We start from the raw sequence: 14782 nt of genomic DNA, 5'->3' as shown, positions 1-14782 counted from the left end.
CAGAAGAATCAAAATCTTACCAAGTACTTTCTGTCAAGTTGCCAGTGCCATAGCCTAGAAAACTTAAAATATGACAAAGCAACTTTACAAGTAACTTTTCAGCAAGAAACAGAAGCTTGTTTTAAACTCAATAATTGCTCAATATTGTTGAAAAAGTACAAGTTCCACTGGTAGATGGACAAGACATTTTCCCCCATGTAATAAGTAAAACAATCTGCCAGTTTTTATTTTTTGCAGTGTGTTGACCATAAATGCAAATGTCTTCCACATTTCCAGATTTCATTTAAGTAAAAAAAAAAAAACCAAACAAAACAAAACCCAAAAGAAAACAAGATGCATCTCTTTCCTTCTCACTCACACTCCATCTATCCAATTGAATCCAATTCAAGTCCATAAGAGTTTGCGTTCTGTGACACAACAAGTATTAAAGAAAAGTCCAAGCAGTGTGAATACTCCAGCAAGGCCGTGCGGATACCCAGAATAATCCGGAGATGGTTTGTGCACTGTTAAAACACCGACACGTTGGTAATACTCAACAAATGTAGCACCTTGTTGGCTTGAATCAGCGACAACGTAGATCCCTGGCGCCTGGGCTACTCTACTCCACATAGCAACAACGTTACTACACAAAGTTGACAATTTAGTGTGTTGACAAGAAAAGAAGATGTGAACAAAATGCCTACATGTAGCTGTTGTTTTTTTTTTTTTTTTTTTTGGTTTTGTTTTTTCGTTTGTTTTAACAAGTCTTTTTCCCGTTACTGTTGCTGCTATAAGTGACATCCACATCTGCACATAAAAAGTATATATTTGCATTTATATAATATATATCCGTACTCTATTAACAGATTTGTCTACCATGAAGTTAGAACTGCCACCCATCTCTCAGAAAAGTTTTTTCTTTTTTTTTTTTTTCGTTTTGTACTTCAAACATTGACTATTTTACAACACAGAAATCAACTAATTTTGTACAACGTCGGAGCGAGTGAAGCTCTGCCGGGGCCCCGCTGTGCCTCAGTGGGGTTTTACATTTTTTTTAAACTTTTTTTTTTTTTTTTTGTCGTGTGTGTGGGGGTGGGTTTTCTTTTTGTTGGTGCAAGTTAGACACTTTTTCATCTCAGTAAAACACAGTTTCTTTTTAAAAAAAACAAAGCATGTACAAACTAGCGTCGTCTGAACCGAGAGGCTGTTCAGCTGAACTTGGACCCTTTGATGCACTCCGTTAAGCCGAGGAGACGTTGTCACGTTTGTTTGGCACGGTTATATACAACAACGGGTGACGAGTCGCTTTGAGGAAGGCCCTTCCCCTAAACGACAAAGAGCGGATTTGCGACGTCGAAGCGCAAAAGCTAGCCTAGAAAAGCGAAAGCGAGCAGAGAAAGAATGGCGCGTCAGTCGCTCTCTCTCTTTCTCTTCGGCTATTCCTGGCGGCGGTACCGTCTGCTAACAGCAGGGCAGTGAAAGGAGCACCGTGACCCAGCAGTTCATCTCCAGTGTTTCACATTAGCGACAAACAGATGACTGTGGTGTGAGATTTTAAGTGCGACTATTCCGTGTGATACCAGGTTATCGGGTGAGGCCGACCCAGTGGCAAAAAAACAAAAATAAAATAAAACAACAACAAACTAAAAAGGCCAGAAAAGAACATGAGAAATAGTGCAATGTACAGTACACAATGCATCTGCGTCAACATACAGTGGGACATCAAATACTATACACGGGAATTTAAAAAAGTAGAAAGAAACGGACAAAAACAAAAAACCTCCAAAACGTTTCCGTTCTCCAGGCCGGAGAAGGAGACACCTCGCTGAAGCCCAAACTAAAAGTACGAGTGACATACTAAACGTCCGACAGCTCTGCCTCTTGTGCTTCACGTTACTACAAGCCATGTTGCTATAGCACATATTTACAGGCGACCACTTTCACCGTGTCCCCCTCAACCTTCAGCCGTGAAGACCGCTTATCCGTTTCTCTCTCTCGCCGCCGTACTTCCGATCCCCAAAGCAATCGCCGACCCAAACCTTCCTCTCCTTCCCTTCTCCCTCCCCGTACCCCGTACATTCAGACTCTCTCCCCATGTCTGTCTCGTCCCTCAGGGGTCCAAGGTCTTCCTGCCGAGCTGAGCACTCTTTGAAAACACTTGTTGATCAGAAACGCAACACATGAACAAAATGTGTCCGATTGGTGGTGTGCATGCACATGCGTGGCAGCTCTTCTTCACGTCGGCCCCCTTTCGTGCCGTCCTCAGACGTCTCTGTCCCAATGTCTCCGTCCTACTCCTCCGTCTCCTCTTCCTCCTCCTTTGTCCTGCTATCTATAATGCTACTCAGAAACTACAGGGGAGAGGGAGAGGAGGGAGGCAAACTGTCCTCTCAGCTTGAACTCCAAACTTGAACCGTCCCCCCTTCTCCCGGTCATTCGTCTCGTCCTCCTCCGTTCCACGTGTCCCTTTAGACCCAAGAGTCCGGTGAGGCTGGGTAGTGGCTGGTCTCGTAGTTGAGCTCGCTGTAGGGTCTGGAGGCCGAGTAGAAGTCTACATAGTTGCCGGTGGACTTTAGTCCCTGTAGGTGCATGTTGAGGTCGCCCTGCGGGGGACGACCTCCCGAGTGGACCTGGCTGTCGTAGAAGGCCTGGTCCTCGTAGTTGCTGCTGTCCAGTGGCGGGGGGTTCTGGAAAGGAGGATAGGGCTCCGATGGCAGGCCTTGGGAAGAGACCTGGAAAGAGACCAAAGGTCATTCGTGAGAGGAAGCAGTTTGTTCTGCAAACAGGGGTTCCTGTTGCTCTCTTCTGTACGGGAAAAGATTGTGGCGCACACAACTGTTGATGATGCCTTTCCAAAACTCGATCCTACCTGATGTAGGCTCTCTTTACCTGTTAGCTTAAGCAGACTCTAGTAATTAGCTCTCTTCCAGTTGGCTGTCAGAGTAAAGAGGGGTGAATATAAATGGACTGAAGTTTTTCAGATTTGCATTTGAATAAAACCTTAAAAACCAAACATGGTTGTGCTTCTGTTTTGCTGTTATGTTTTACTTTTTGTTGAGCTCCAGTCAATACATCAAACCTTTTTAACGGTGCATGAAGACAAAAGTTCAATGGGCGCTAATACTCTTGCGTACTTTGTGGCTTTGATTCAGATTTCCTCAAGCAAACTACTAACATAAAAAAATTAAAAAGTTTTTTTCCCTCCACCAGCTTTTACAATCTGCTAATGACGCTCCTTTTCTTTCATTTTTTTACTACTAGCAAACAAATGAAATTTCACTGACTCAATGAGAAGCAATTAAAAAAAACTGCTGCAAAGTGCAGTCCTGTAAAAAGTCACGGTAATAAGTAATGTTGCCTCTTTATAGTGTAAAGCTGATAAAGTAAGACAAAGCATTAGAAGTTCTTGAGGACTGCAGTATGCAACCTCGGCTTGAAGACATCTGTTTATGCACTGGCTTGTTAATGTCCTGGCACATAACTTTGAGCAGCCTAAGCTGATAAGCAAGATAAACTCATCACTGCACCACCATCACCACGCTTCATGGTTAAATACGTCATTATATCCCAACAGTTTGGTTTTTCATGAGGAAGCGCTCTGCTTACAGCCCTTCCAAACAAATCGGACCTGATTTTTGTATTCTGCTGTCAAATTGTCAAGAGCTTCCGAAACAAGAAAGACTTGTCTTTACCTGGTTATACTTCAGATCATCAGTAGGGGACACGTAGGCTCCTCTGTGCAGGGTTGAAGACCCACCTGTGATCTGACCTGGAGGCACAACGGGTAGATGTTTGAGCGACAACGGCACAAAACAAGTAAGAAATCTTGAGTTTAATGTTCTTATACAAGCGCCTTGTGTGAAAAGCATGTCTTTGGTTTTGTTGTCACTTAGGGGTTAATGGAGAACCTTGCATCCGGGGATGGAAGAACAGGGTTTCTGCTGGTTGCACCAACTCAAATTTAAGATGTTAAGAATTTACGACCCATACCTCCACAGGAATGTCAAACTTCATCCAGCCAACTAGTGATGAATTAGCTAGCTGCTGCATCTAGCTAGCAAGGCTGGTTCAGCAGCTAGTTAGCGTTAGCCTCACCCATCTAGAGTCGCATTTAATGTAGACATCCATATTTTGACTGACAGAATAGTCCGTAGAGGAAAAAAGAAAAAAAGATAAATAGTCCTGTCAAAACAAAACTTAAGACTTATAATTAATGTATTTGGTGCCGACTTACTTTAAAAAAAAATGAATTTAAGACACTGCATAGCCTTGACTTTACATACATGAATTTAAGGCTTTTTAAGGACGCACGGCCTCCCTGTAGAAAGACTTTGAAATGCCAGATGTGTGTTTTAGAACGTGCTGTACACACAGGTTCCACCTGTTTGTCTTCTCCCCAGAGGGGATTTTCCTGCGTGAATCCTTGGAGACGTTCCCTCGACAAACACCAGGAAACCTGGCTCGACTCGACTCAATTAACCCAAGCCACCGTTAAGGGCCCACGAGTCGAGGCTCCTTCAGCAGAGAGCCGAAGAGCTGAGGCTGTTACACTGTCTGCTTGCCGTGAGCCTGTAATCCTGAGTGTGTGTGAGAGAGAAACTCTGGTTTACTCAGATGGGAGAAATCCTTCGTGACGCCTGCAATGAAGGTCAACATGAACGAGTGTGGAGAGAGTGAACTCAAGGTCCTTTTCTCTCGATCCCCATTTTCTTCAGGAAACGTTTCATGATCATGGATAACAGAACTTAATCAGTACAATAATAATATTGCAGAATCAATCAATCAGCAACAGCTGCTTCCCCATTTGTAGTATTTATGTTTGTTCATAATTTGGTTTGTGTATATCTTACCAATGTTTGATTGTGTATTGATGATCAATTACACTTGTAGCTTAAAGTCATTTGCTGATAAACTTTAGATGTTTTTATCACTGGTTGAAAATCGAAACATTGAGGAACATAAAGAAAACATCCAGGTGTTTTTTAAACGTGCGGCAAGAATTAGGCCAGTCATAATAAACAATAACTCAATTATTTGCATGATAAACTAAAACAAGCTCAATCATTTCCATTTGCATGATTTTTTTTGTTTTTCTCTTTTTTGTCTTCCTATCAAAAAACTGGATGACAAAAGTCTTCAGTCTCACCTAGCCCTTTGCTTGAAGGATAATTTTCTTTACAGACTTCATCATTCGTTTTTGTCATGATCGTGTTTCCTGTATTTATTTTTAGGGTTTTCTGTGTTCGGTTTCTGTCCTGTGAGTCTGTTTCTGCGTCTTCCCCGTTGATTGTTCCCAGGTGTGTCTCGTTCCCTTGATTACCCCTTGTGTATTTATGTCCACCTGTTGTCCCTGTCTCTTGTTGGGTCCTTGTCTAATGTCTGTTCGTCTGCCGGCACAGTTGAACTGTGAAGTCCTGTGTCGGTATTAGCTCATCGTGTCAGTCCTTGTTGTCAGTTGCTACCGGTATTTAGCTGTGTGCTAACTTCTCTGCCGTGCCGCCTGTATTGGACTGTTGGAGCATCTTCATCATTAAACTCATCATCTTCACCATAACCTGGGTCTCTGCGTCAATCCTCACCACCGAAAAACCACACTTTATGACAGTTTTACTTGTTTCTATTTTTTTTTATTATTATTTTGGTTATTTAAAATGTCTTCCAGTTCTAGCGTTAAATGCTCATCAAAATTCAGTTTACTGATCCTTTAAAAAGTGTTCTTGCATTATTACGCTGTTACCGTTACATTACTTGAAAATGGTCTCAAAACAATATTATCGTTTATCGCGATAATTTCTGGGACAATTTATCATCCAGCTAGGTTTGTTGTGGTGACAGGCCTAGCAAGAATCATTCAGGTAACAAATGGAAGAGAGATTGACAAATAGATGGATGGATATACATGACTGATAAATTACTCAGTATTATCATGTTGCCTCTCTCAAAAAAAAAACAAAAAAAAAAAACAGATAAGTTTCAGTTTGGAGTCCAAATGTTTTTATTGTGTAAATGTAAAGTAAAGATGTCTATGCAGAAAGCTTGGCTCAGCTCAGCTCGCCCTCCTTCGCCTGCAGCTTCAGTCAGAGCACAGATATGCAGTTGGAGCTGATTCTCCAACCTGTTGGTTTCAAAACCAAATCACCCAAAAAAATGCTAAAGCTTTGCTGCATGCAGGCAAACCAACAGACACGAGTCTGTAGGCCGACTTTCTTCCTAAAGCCTTTAACCCCACGGGGAAAACGGCGACATTGTGACAGACATACAAGATGAGATCCCTACCCGTCATGGCGTCCTTCCGGGACGTGTGCTCGCCCTTGTTGCCATGGAAACTGGCATTGCCGGTAGACTCGTAGTCTGCCTTTCTCTCCTTCAATGCCATCATCTCTCTGGGGGACGCGGGAGCACTCGCTGCGCACAAAGCACAAAACAAAAAAAGAAAATCAAGACATGCAGACACAGAATTTATTTACTGTTTTATTTCAATATACATGAGGAGGAGAGAACAAAGGAAGCAACAAGTGTGGATGAAACATTCTGGAAACCTCTCACGACGCTTCCTTTCTTTGTAAGCTTGGTTACTTGGATTTACTTGGTTTCAATCTAAACTAACAAACGGAGATCTGACGCTTTACGGCCAACGGAGGCGGATTTGTCGGCAAACCCCAGTAAATGTGGGCGAATATCCATGAAGTAAAATGCTTCATTAAAGCCAGCAAGTTCTCATATTCATAAATTAAGAAAACTCTGATCAGTCTGGGTAGATCGTCCAGAGCTGTAAATGTTCTTCTCTTTTGTTCACCAAAAGAGTAAATCCATAAAATTTGGATTTAAGACGGTCATGGATTTTGTGTCTGCTGAACCATTTGAATCTGGGATTAACCTTTACGTTTTGTATCCGTCTATTCTGAAACACCCAGTGAGGAACCTTTTACAGACTTTTTTCTGTCATAAAATCCAAGATGGTTTCCAAGTTCCTTTGGAAGAAAAACAGACCCAGAGCATCACAGACCTAACTTGTCAATAATTCCTTAATATGGATGAAAAAGTACTAGTTCTAATGGGGCTTTTTCCCCCCACTTATAACAAGACATGTTTCCATGTATTAAGTGAAATTATCTGCCAGTGGAACTAGAACTTTTTCATTAATACTAAGGAATTACTGACTTAAAACAAGCTCCTGTATCTTGTCTTATTTCAAATTTTATAAGATATTTACACTAGAAACTAGACAAAAAATGCTTATTTTTTTGCAGAGATAGATGTTAATTATAAATATAAATGAAAAGTTGAATTAAACATTGCACTTTATTTTTCAGTGTGACATTATGTTGATGTAATAAAAGATGATTTTTTTTCCCTGCCCATCCTCTAATTCTTTACCGGTGGTGCAAACGCAACACATTCCTTGTAGCCTGTATGTCAGTTTGTTGTCACTAATATCACCCCTACTTTTTGGATCCCAGCCGTGTAAACACAGGGTCGTCTCTTCCATCTTTTGCAAACTTTATTGTTCCACTATATGGCACTTAGAAAAGCATCCATCAGTTCAGAGCCACACATGTTTTGGTCTAATGTACGCTCCGCTGTCGGCAGCTTTGCACATAAAAGCAGCTTCACTTCATGCCACTTTATGTCTTCAGCATGCATTAATACGGTTAACATTGATCCATATGCTCAGACGCAGTTTAACTGTCGGTCTGTGCAGTCGGAGCGCTCTCTCATCCCTAAAGCTGCCGACACACAGAGACACTCATAGCTTTCTGTGAGCTCTACAGACCATCTGCTGCAGCTTGTAAACCGAGAAACAAGACAAAAGATCAAATTAGCTTCCAGATCACAAAATCTCACTCGACAGGCTCAGATTACTGCACAATGTTTCTACATATAAATCGTCTAATGACACCTGCTTTGCTCTACAGGTGACCTATTTCACTTTTCACGCGTGTGTGACGTCAGCGATGTTACACCAGGTGCCTTCGTACAACTCCATTGTTTTGTGGCATCCCAACCACAAACCACATCTGTTATTGAGATTTTACGACAAAACGCTGCATCATCGTGAAGTGCAGATATTTTTTTTGCACAGAAAAACCTGGAAAGTGTGATACGGATTTGAACTCAGCCTCAGTTTGTCCTTCCTATCAGGAGGGAATCAACTTGAATTTATTTTCAGATCAAAACAAAAAGTACATTTAAAGTTAGATTTCCTTGATGACAGGAATATCTTAGTAGCGAGAAATCATTCATCCTACGTACGTAGCGACATGCTGTTTCTCATCTCTCCGTGTCAAAATGTGATTGTTGATGTCTTTGATTTTCACTTTCATAACTAAAAACATTATTTTGATGACCGGTTTGTTCCACATGTGGTTTAATTCGTCCAACATTGTGGACATCTGGTGAAACAACAGAAAATATATCTGTTTTACCTGTCGCTTTAAATTTAGGTCAGTGCTTGAGATTAAAGTAAAATTTAATCCTTCATATTTAAAAAAAATATTTCTTCACACATATGGATCCATGAAAATTTTACAATATTTATATATTATTGCTGCAGCAGTGAAGTAATTGTTGCTTTCTCGCTTTAAATAATCCCCACAATCCCTCTAAGTGTTTGTTCCATATTGGCAGAAAAACATGGTTAAAAGATAAAAACCAAAATCATACATGGTTTATAATAACTTCAACAAAAAAAAAAAAAACAACTACACAGAGAAATCTGCTGTTGGAAAGCAGGTCTAAAGAGGTGCGCTGCTCAGACGAGTCTAAGGCTGAACTTTTAAATAAAGTGTTACCAGAAGATTTGTAGATTTTAATCTCGTACAAAATCAAACACAACTAAAAAAAAACCTTCGCATAATTTTCCTCTCAAATCCAATAAAATGATTTGAGATTTGTGGCTGTAGCAAAACAAAACGTCCAAACTCAGCGGTACGGATTGAGTCTGCAAGCATTGTTTCCAGCGCGCCACAGAAACACTTTAAACTTGAAGTCTGTCTCTTTGGTTTCACAGCAGTCATCACTGTGGCAGCCTGAAAAGATCAGAGATGATGATGAACATTGTCAGAAGCTGTCACCATCACCACCACCATCATCATCATCAGCCCAAGTTCTGTGAGACTTCAGTGGCTCGTGTTATTCAAACCCTTCCTCTGGCAACACGAGGACGGGACACGGAGCACGGACTTTTACTCGACAGCGGAGTCATTTGTCGGCAGCCGCCGCGCTGTGAAGGTTTGGAGAAGACTCAGGCTGTGAAGGAGCGGCGCTTCTTTGACCGGCGGGAAGAAGGATGAGGGGCTTCGAGAGGGAGGAACGCAAGAGAAAGGGAGGCGTGGAGACACCCACCTGACCGGTTGTTCGGGGACGTCCGCACCGGAGAGATGGACGGCGTGCGAGAGGAAGAATATGGTCGCTGTCTGTCCCGCTCTATCGTGGAGGAGGAGCCCACGAAGTGGTACTGCGAGTAGCCGTCCTGGAAAGAAAAGAAAAAAAGAAAAGAGAAAAAGAAAAGAAAAGAAAAGATGGGACGGGAAGGCGGTTTGCGGTTTGATTTTCAGCGTCTCAGTCTGTCATTATTCATCGCAAACAATAAAAACAAAACAACTTCCAGAGACAAAATGGCCGTACCTTCTTGTAAAGACTCCGGAGGTCTCTGTACTGCCACATGCTGTTGAGGACTTGCGATGCTGCTTTCACCACTTTGGGACTATGTCTGGGAATTCAGCAGAGAGCAAAAGGACACAGCGTAAAGCTCGACTGTGTTTTCGTTATTGACGAAAAAGATTCAGAAATATCAGCTAAAAAGAAAAAAAAAAAAAAGAAATCCTACTCATTGTAAAGCCTTTGCACCTTCAAAACAAAAGACGTGCTTTCCGTCTCTGTTGTGTCCTCAAACTGAACCGACGCGCTGACAGCGTGATTGCTGTTTGTGATTAATTGGCCAACATTTCAATCTGCTTTTCTTCCAGGTTTTCACTCAGCTGACTGATGGCTCGGAGTTTAATTGGCTTGCGTGGCCTTATCACAGGCTGCGAAATTAAACTTCATTTCTCCGAGACATTTCAGTCGGCGTTACTGTTTTGGGTTTACGTGAGGGCAAACCATTTATGAGAGAGAGGAAAAAAATAAAACACATGAAACCCGGTAGAAATCACCTTTATGTTCCGAGAGCATCTCTAAAGCATTGATTTTAGTCATAAAACAAAGTAAAGTTTTTATAGAAATGAACTAAAGTTGGTGTTTTACAGTTTGGCATCTTCATATGTTCTTATTTTACTTGTCCTCATGGTTAAAATGATAATTGTTCTGAACATATTCTTCGTCTTCAGTGCCTTGAAACAGTAGTTTTACTCATTCTTAATGTTCTAAGCACAACCATAAAAGTATCTTATCTAGAAAGAAGCAAGAAGACCTTTTACCACGCAGATGGCAAAGGGAGCTTATGGAAGTTGGTTTGCTCACTGAACAACAACAAACATGCAAAGTGTTAACGTGTGGTGAAACACGGCGCAGGTAGCATCAGGCTGTGGGAAACAGGAAAATTGGTCACAGTAAACGGTTTAGGTCCAAACACCTGGATGCATGTCAGTGTGATGACAAACCGCAGTCTGAACATCTTGAACTGGTGTGAAAACCTTTGCAAGGCACAGTTAGCATTGTTCTGTTGTTAATTTAATCAGTTAGACCAGAAATAGCGTTGATCTATCAGACTGAGGAAAAAAAAAAAAAAAACGAAGCTCTCCAAAAATCACAATCTTGAGACCTTGTGTTCTCAACTGTCTGTATCTAGTGGATGTTAAAAATTCAAGAAGTAAACAGCAGTCTGCGCAGAGAGCACACAATGACGACGACCCGGCTTTAGTTCAGCTTTGTGTTCACACAGGTGACCTTCAGCTTCATCTTCAGCTCCCTCTCAGATTCCAGCGCCCTCTAATGTCGACTGGATTCCTCCCAAATGTGATTAACAACGACATAAAAACTAACAGCCAACAGTCACAGTACATTTCAAACGATTCCCAGACGAGCCGTTTGTAAGCTGAGCGGAGTGGATAAATTGTCTTTTTAGGAGTTTGTCTGGGGACAATCGTAAGTGATTCTTTCGGCAGGTAAAAAAATAAAAAATGGAGCAAATATACCTTTTTAGTATATTAGTTTGACATTTAGTTCTTTTGAAACTAAAACCGGTTTTATTCTCTTTAAATCCACGTCAGACTTTGCAACTGTTATGAGACTCCTCATCCCGCTTCGTTCACCCGCCGTCGCCGCCGCGGCCGCCTTCCCGTTCGGCTTACTTGTCTCCCTTGCTGCGCGCGATGCCGATGAGCTTCTCGATGCCGCCGGCGTCCCTCAGGGCTTTGGTGTTCTCCATGTTCTTGGTGATGACCTCATGCAGCGCGCAGCAGATCGCGGTGATGGTGTCGTCCGACATGGTCTTCCCTGCCAGGATGCTGCTGTTGATGCTGCCTCCTCCTACTCCTCCTCCGCCGCCACTGCTGCTGGTGGTGTTGTTGTTGTTGCTGCCTCCGGGTAAGCGATGCACCAAGTCTCTCATGGCGTATTTGCCTGGTCGAAGGTGATGGACAGAGTGGGGAAGAAGAAGAAAAAAAAAAGGTTTAGCGGGAGGCTGCAGATGAGTTTTTAGAGGAATGAGAAACAAGATATGAAATAAATACTGTAATTCGTGAGTATCTTCAGGCGGAGCTGCAGGAAACATCTTTTTAAAGTAACTCTTTTTTATTTTTTCCCTCAAAACTCTCTGGAAATGTTCCATCTAAAGGTTATACAAGTTTGAGGTGAGCTTTGAAGTCTGACTTAAATCAACTCCACCCGAGGCTACGGGCTCTCGAAAAGCTTCTGGAAAACCCCTTTGCTGCACTTTAAAACCCCCCAGAAAAAAACATTAAAATATAAATAAGTAAACTTGTAGGAGGTTAGGTCTGTTGTACCAATATGATCAATATGTATGTCTTAATTTTCAACATCTCAATAATAACTAAGAATTCACAAAGTAGAAATTAAAAAAATAAATAAATCTATAATCAACTTAGAATGTTCCGGTAGGAGACGAATCGTTTTATTGTGGTTTTTATGTTTTTCTATGATGGTAGAGATGATTAAACACAGTCGATATTCATAAAGAGAAAAACAAACATGCATTGAAGTACCAATACGAAGAACACAAACAGCTCAAACTTTAGTGTCATTAGCGGCTAATTGTTAGCTTGTTGTCATATCTTCCCAGTGCTCATGAATCATTTGGATTCACTCTGTCAGTGCTTCTCGTTTCTGTACCGGCCGCCTAAATTGCTGCTGGATAAATTATTTAGAAGCTATGGAAACTTCTTTAGCTCTGTCAGCCATCTGGACAAGAAGCCATTGTAAGCTAGCTCTGTCCAGATGAAGAGGCAACACGAGAACGTCTTCCTTTCGTACTTCAAAATAAACCCAAGGTGTTGACCTTAAATCAGTCACCTACACACAAGGAGATATTATAAGTAGCTTAGTCTTCCCTTTGTGTTTTGTGGTACTGTATTTCTTCTCTCCGTCTAGAAAGAGCTATAATTAATTAATGCTAACTCATCTTGGTTGCACATGCAAATTTATATACATCAACGTAGCCAAGACTTTAATGTTGCCGTCTAAAGTATCCCTTTCAAATAATTTGAACTAAGGTGTTGCAAACTCTTCCCAGGTTTATCAAATCCAACACAGATGCAGATGTTCTACAAATATTTGAAGAAAAAAACGTGAGGGGTTGATGATTAGGAGTTAGGCTCTGCTTCCGGACACCAAGACATTTTGGACGACTTAATGCTCTGAACTTTGTGGGACGGTCCCCTCCTGTTCCAACGTCACTGCAGAGCAGTGCACCAGGCAAGGGCCACAAAAACGTGGATTATCTAGATTAGTGTGGAGGAAGTCCTGACAGAACACTTCCTGGATGAATTAGACCTGAGACTGCGATCCAAAGCGTCTCATCCAAATTCAGCATCTAACCTCACAAATGCAATTTTGAAAGAATGATCAGAAACGACCGCAAACACAGCAAAAACTGTGTTTTTGCTGTGTTTGCAAAAACATCAGCGGTTTGTTCCTTGAGTTCATATATTCACATTTACCTACAGGCCGACAAACAAATCATTTTGGCATTATAGTCAAAGAAAAACTAGAAAAAAGCTTAATCACAAGAAAAACAAACGTCATCTCTCGGCGTTTATGCTCGTCAGTCACATTCCCTGACAGAGACAGACTACATTTCCCATGACACCCATGTGATTCTGCCAGGGCATCGTGTTCTCTTTGCCCCGTGGCTCTCGTCCTGACCGGGTCATCATTGCCCTGTGCCGGCGTTGAGGGCCGGGGGTCCCGTCACGGCTTCCTGACAGCTCACTTCTGGACCGCGTGCGACTTCCTGTCGTACGGCTCGCTCCCGTCTCTGCTTTCGTGCGCGCTCCAAACAGCGAAGCCCTTCGTCACATTTGTATTGCCGGAGTAATAAAACAACAGTTGGCTGGCAAGCAGAGCCGCCGCTGCTGACAGTATTGATATTTGCAGCTGAGAGCGCCGCGGACCTGACCACACAATATGCTGTGCAGCTCAAGCAATTTCGTTGTGTTCCAACCAAGGGGAGGACAATATGTTCCCTGAAAATACGGCCGCGTGCACCGGGGTCAGCACAAAGGAAAATTTGACATCGCGGCCTACATCCTGCCGAGGACGCGGATGGCCGCATTCACCGACCGAGACATCACACGGTTTAGCTCAAAGCCAAAAGCATCGAACGGAGCAAATAGAGAGAGGCATGTGGCTGTTGCCATGGGGACCAACAGAAAAGCAGAGTTTATTAAAGACATCAGTCAGTCTCTAGCAAAAAAGAAAGAAAAAAAAAAACCCCTAGCATCAGGTGTTTGGCTGTGCTGTGTGTTGTACAGAAAGGAGCAAACAGAGAGATTAATATTCCAAAATGCATTTCAAATACTTTGTTTTCATTTTGCAAATTGATTTTAACTTCAAACAATTAATCCTTTTCATGAGTTACATTTGCAAATAGATCTGCTAAGATACCTGCTGCAGTGCAAATTCTCTTTGCCACAATCTGTTTCAATTATGGCAAAATCAGGCTTCGTTTGTAGCAATAACATGGCAGCTGATGTTTGAGATTCGCTTTTGAAGTAAATGAGAGCGGCTCAGGTTTACTTACACATAGAAAGGTCAAACAAAAGGTCAGATTTTAGGCTCAACAATGTCCTTTTTTTGTTCCTTTTTGTTTATACTCCAGGAGTGAATTCATACTTTCGCCTCATGACGCAAGATGTAACAGCAGATCGGACTTATAGAAAATGAGACAAAACGAGATTATAGTAATATTGTGGAATTTTTTTTTTCATAATTTTTTTTACAGAGATATTACCGCCAAATGTTGTAATAACTGGCTAAACTTCCTTCACCTGATAAAAATCCCATCCTGACACCAGCTGTGTATCACGTCTTCACACATTCTTTTCTTCAGATTCTTCACATACGGTTGACCCCTGGTATTTGGGGATCACAGCTAACTTTAAAATCCACAAACACTTGAGGCCTTCTCTAAAAAAAACGCTTCCAATTACCTATTTTAATTTTCCATACACCAAATATAGCTCAATATGCATCGACATGCACAGTGGAAACTGTCTTCAAATATCTACAGCCAATCAACACCAAAGAAAATAATCAGCATTCCTGGAGTTTCTGCTGTGCAGAAGCCAGACGTTAGCATGTCAAACAGGTAGCTATTAGCTATTTCAGCTCAACAGGCTGTTTT

At 41.8% G+C, this 14782-nt stretch overlaps 1 protein-coding gene across 1 annotated transcript in view; it reads right to left on the bottom strand.

Moving 5' to 3' along the window:
• Positions 1–201: 201 nt before the first annotated feature.
• LOC106959633 (catenin delta-2-like) overlaps positions 202–14782 on the bottom strand; it is a 42752-nt gene continuing 28171 nt past the window's right edge. Inside the window, exons 9-14 of the mRNA XM_015052341.1 lie at positions 11271–11541; positions 9607–9691; positions 9325–9451; positions 6256–6384; positions 3672–3748; positions 202–2711 (exon numbers count right to left, since the gene is read on the bottom strand). Of these exons, the coding sequence (XP_014907827.1) occupies positions 2448–2711; positions 3672–3748; positions 6256–6384; positions 9325–9451; positions 9607–9691; positions 11271–11541 (953 nt within the window). The 3' untranslated portion in view covers positions 202–2447. The remainder of the gene's footprint in view (positions 2712–3671; positions 3749–6255; positions 6385–9324; positions 9452–9606; positions 9692–11270; positions 11542–14782) is intronic.

This window comes from Poecilia latipinna, unplaced genomic scaffold, assembly GCF_001443285.1.
Source record: "Poecilia latipinna isolate Pla-1442-1.1 unplaced genomic scaffold, P_latipinna-1.0 Scaffold1104, whole genome shotgun sequence".
Classification (NCBI taxonomy): Eukaryota; Metazoa; Chordata; class Actinopteri; order Cyprinodontiformes; family Poeciliidae; genus Poecilia; species Poecilia latipinna.
Note: the sequence above shows the minus strand (reverse complement) of the source record. Positions and strands in the feature narration are given on the sequence as shown.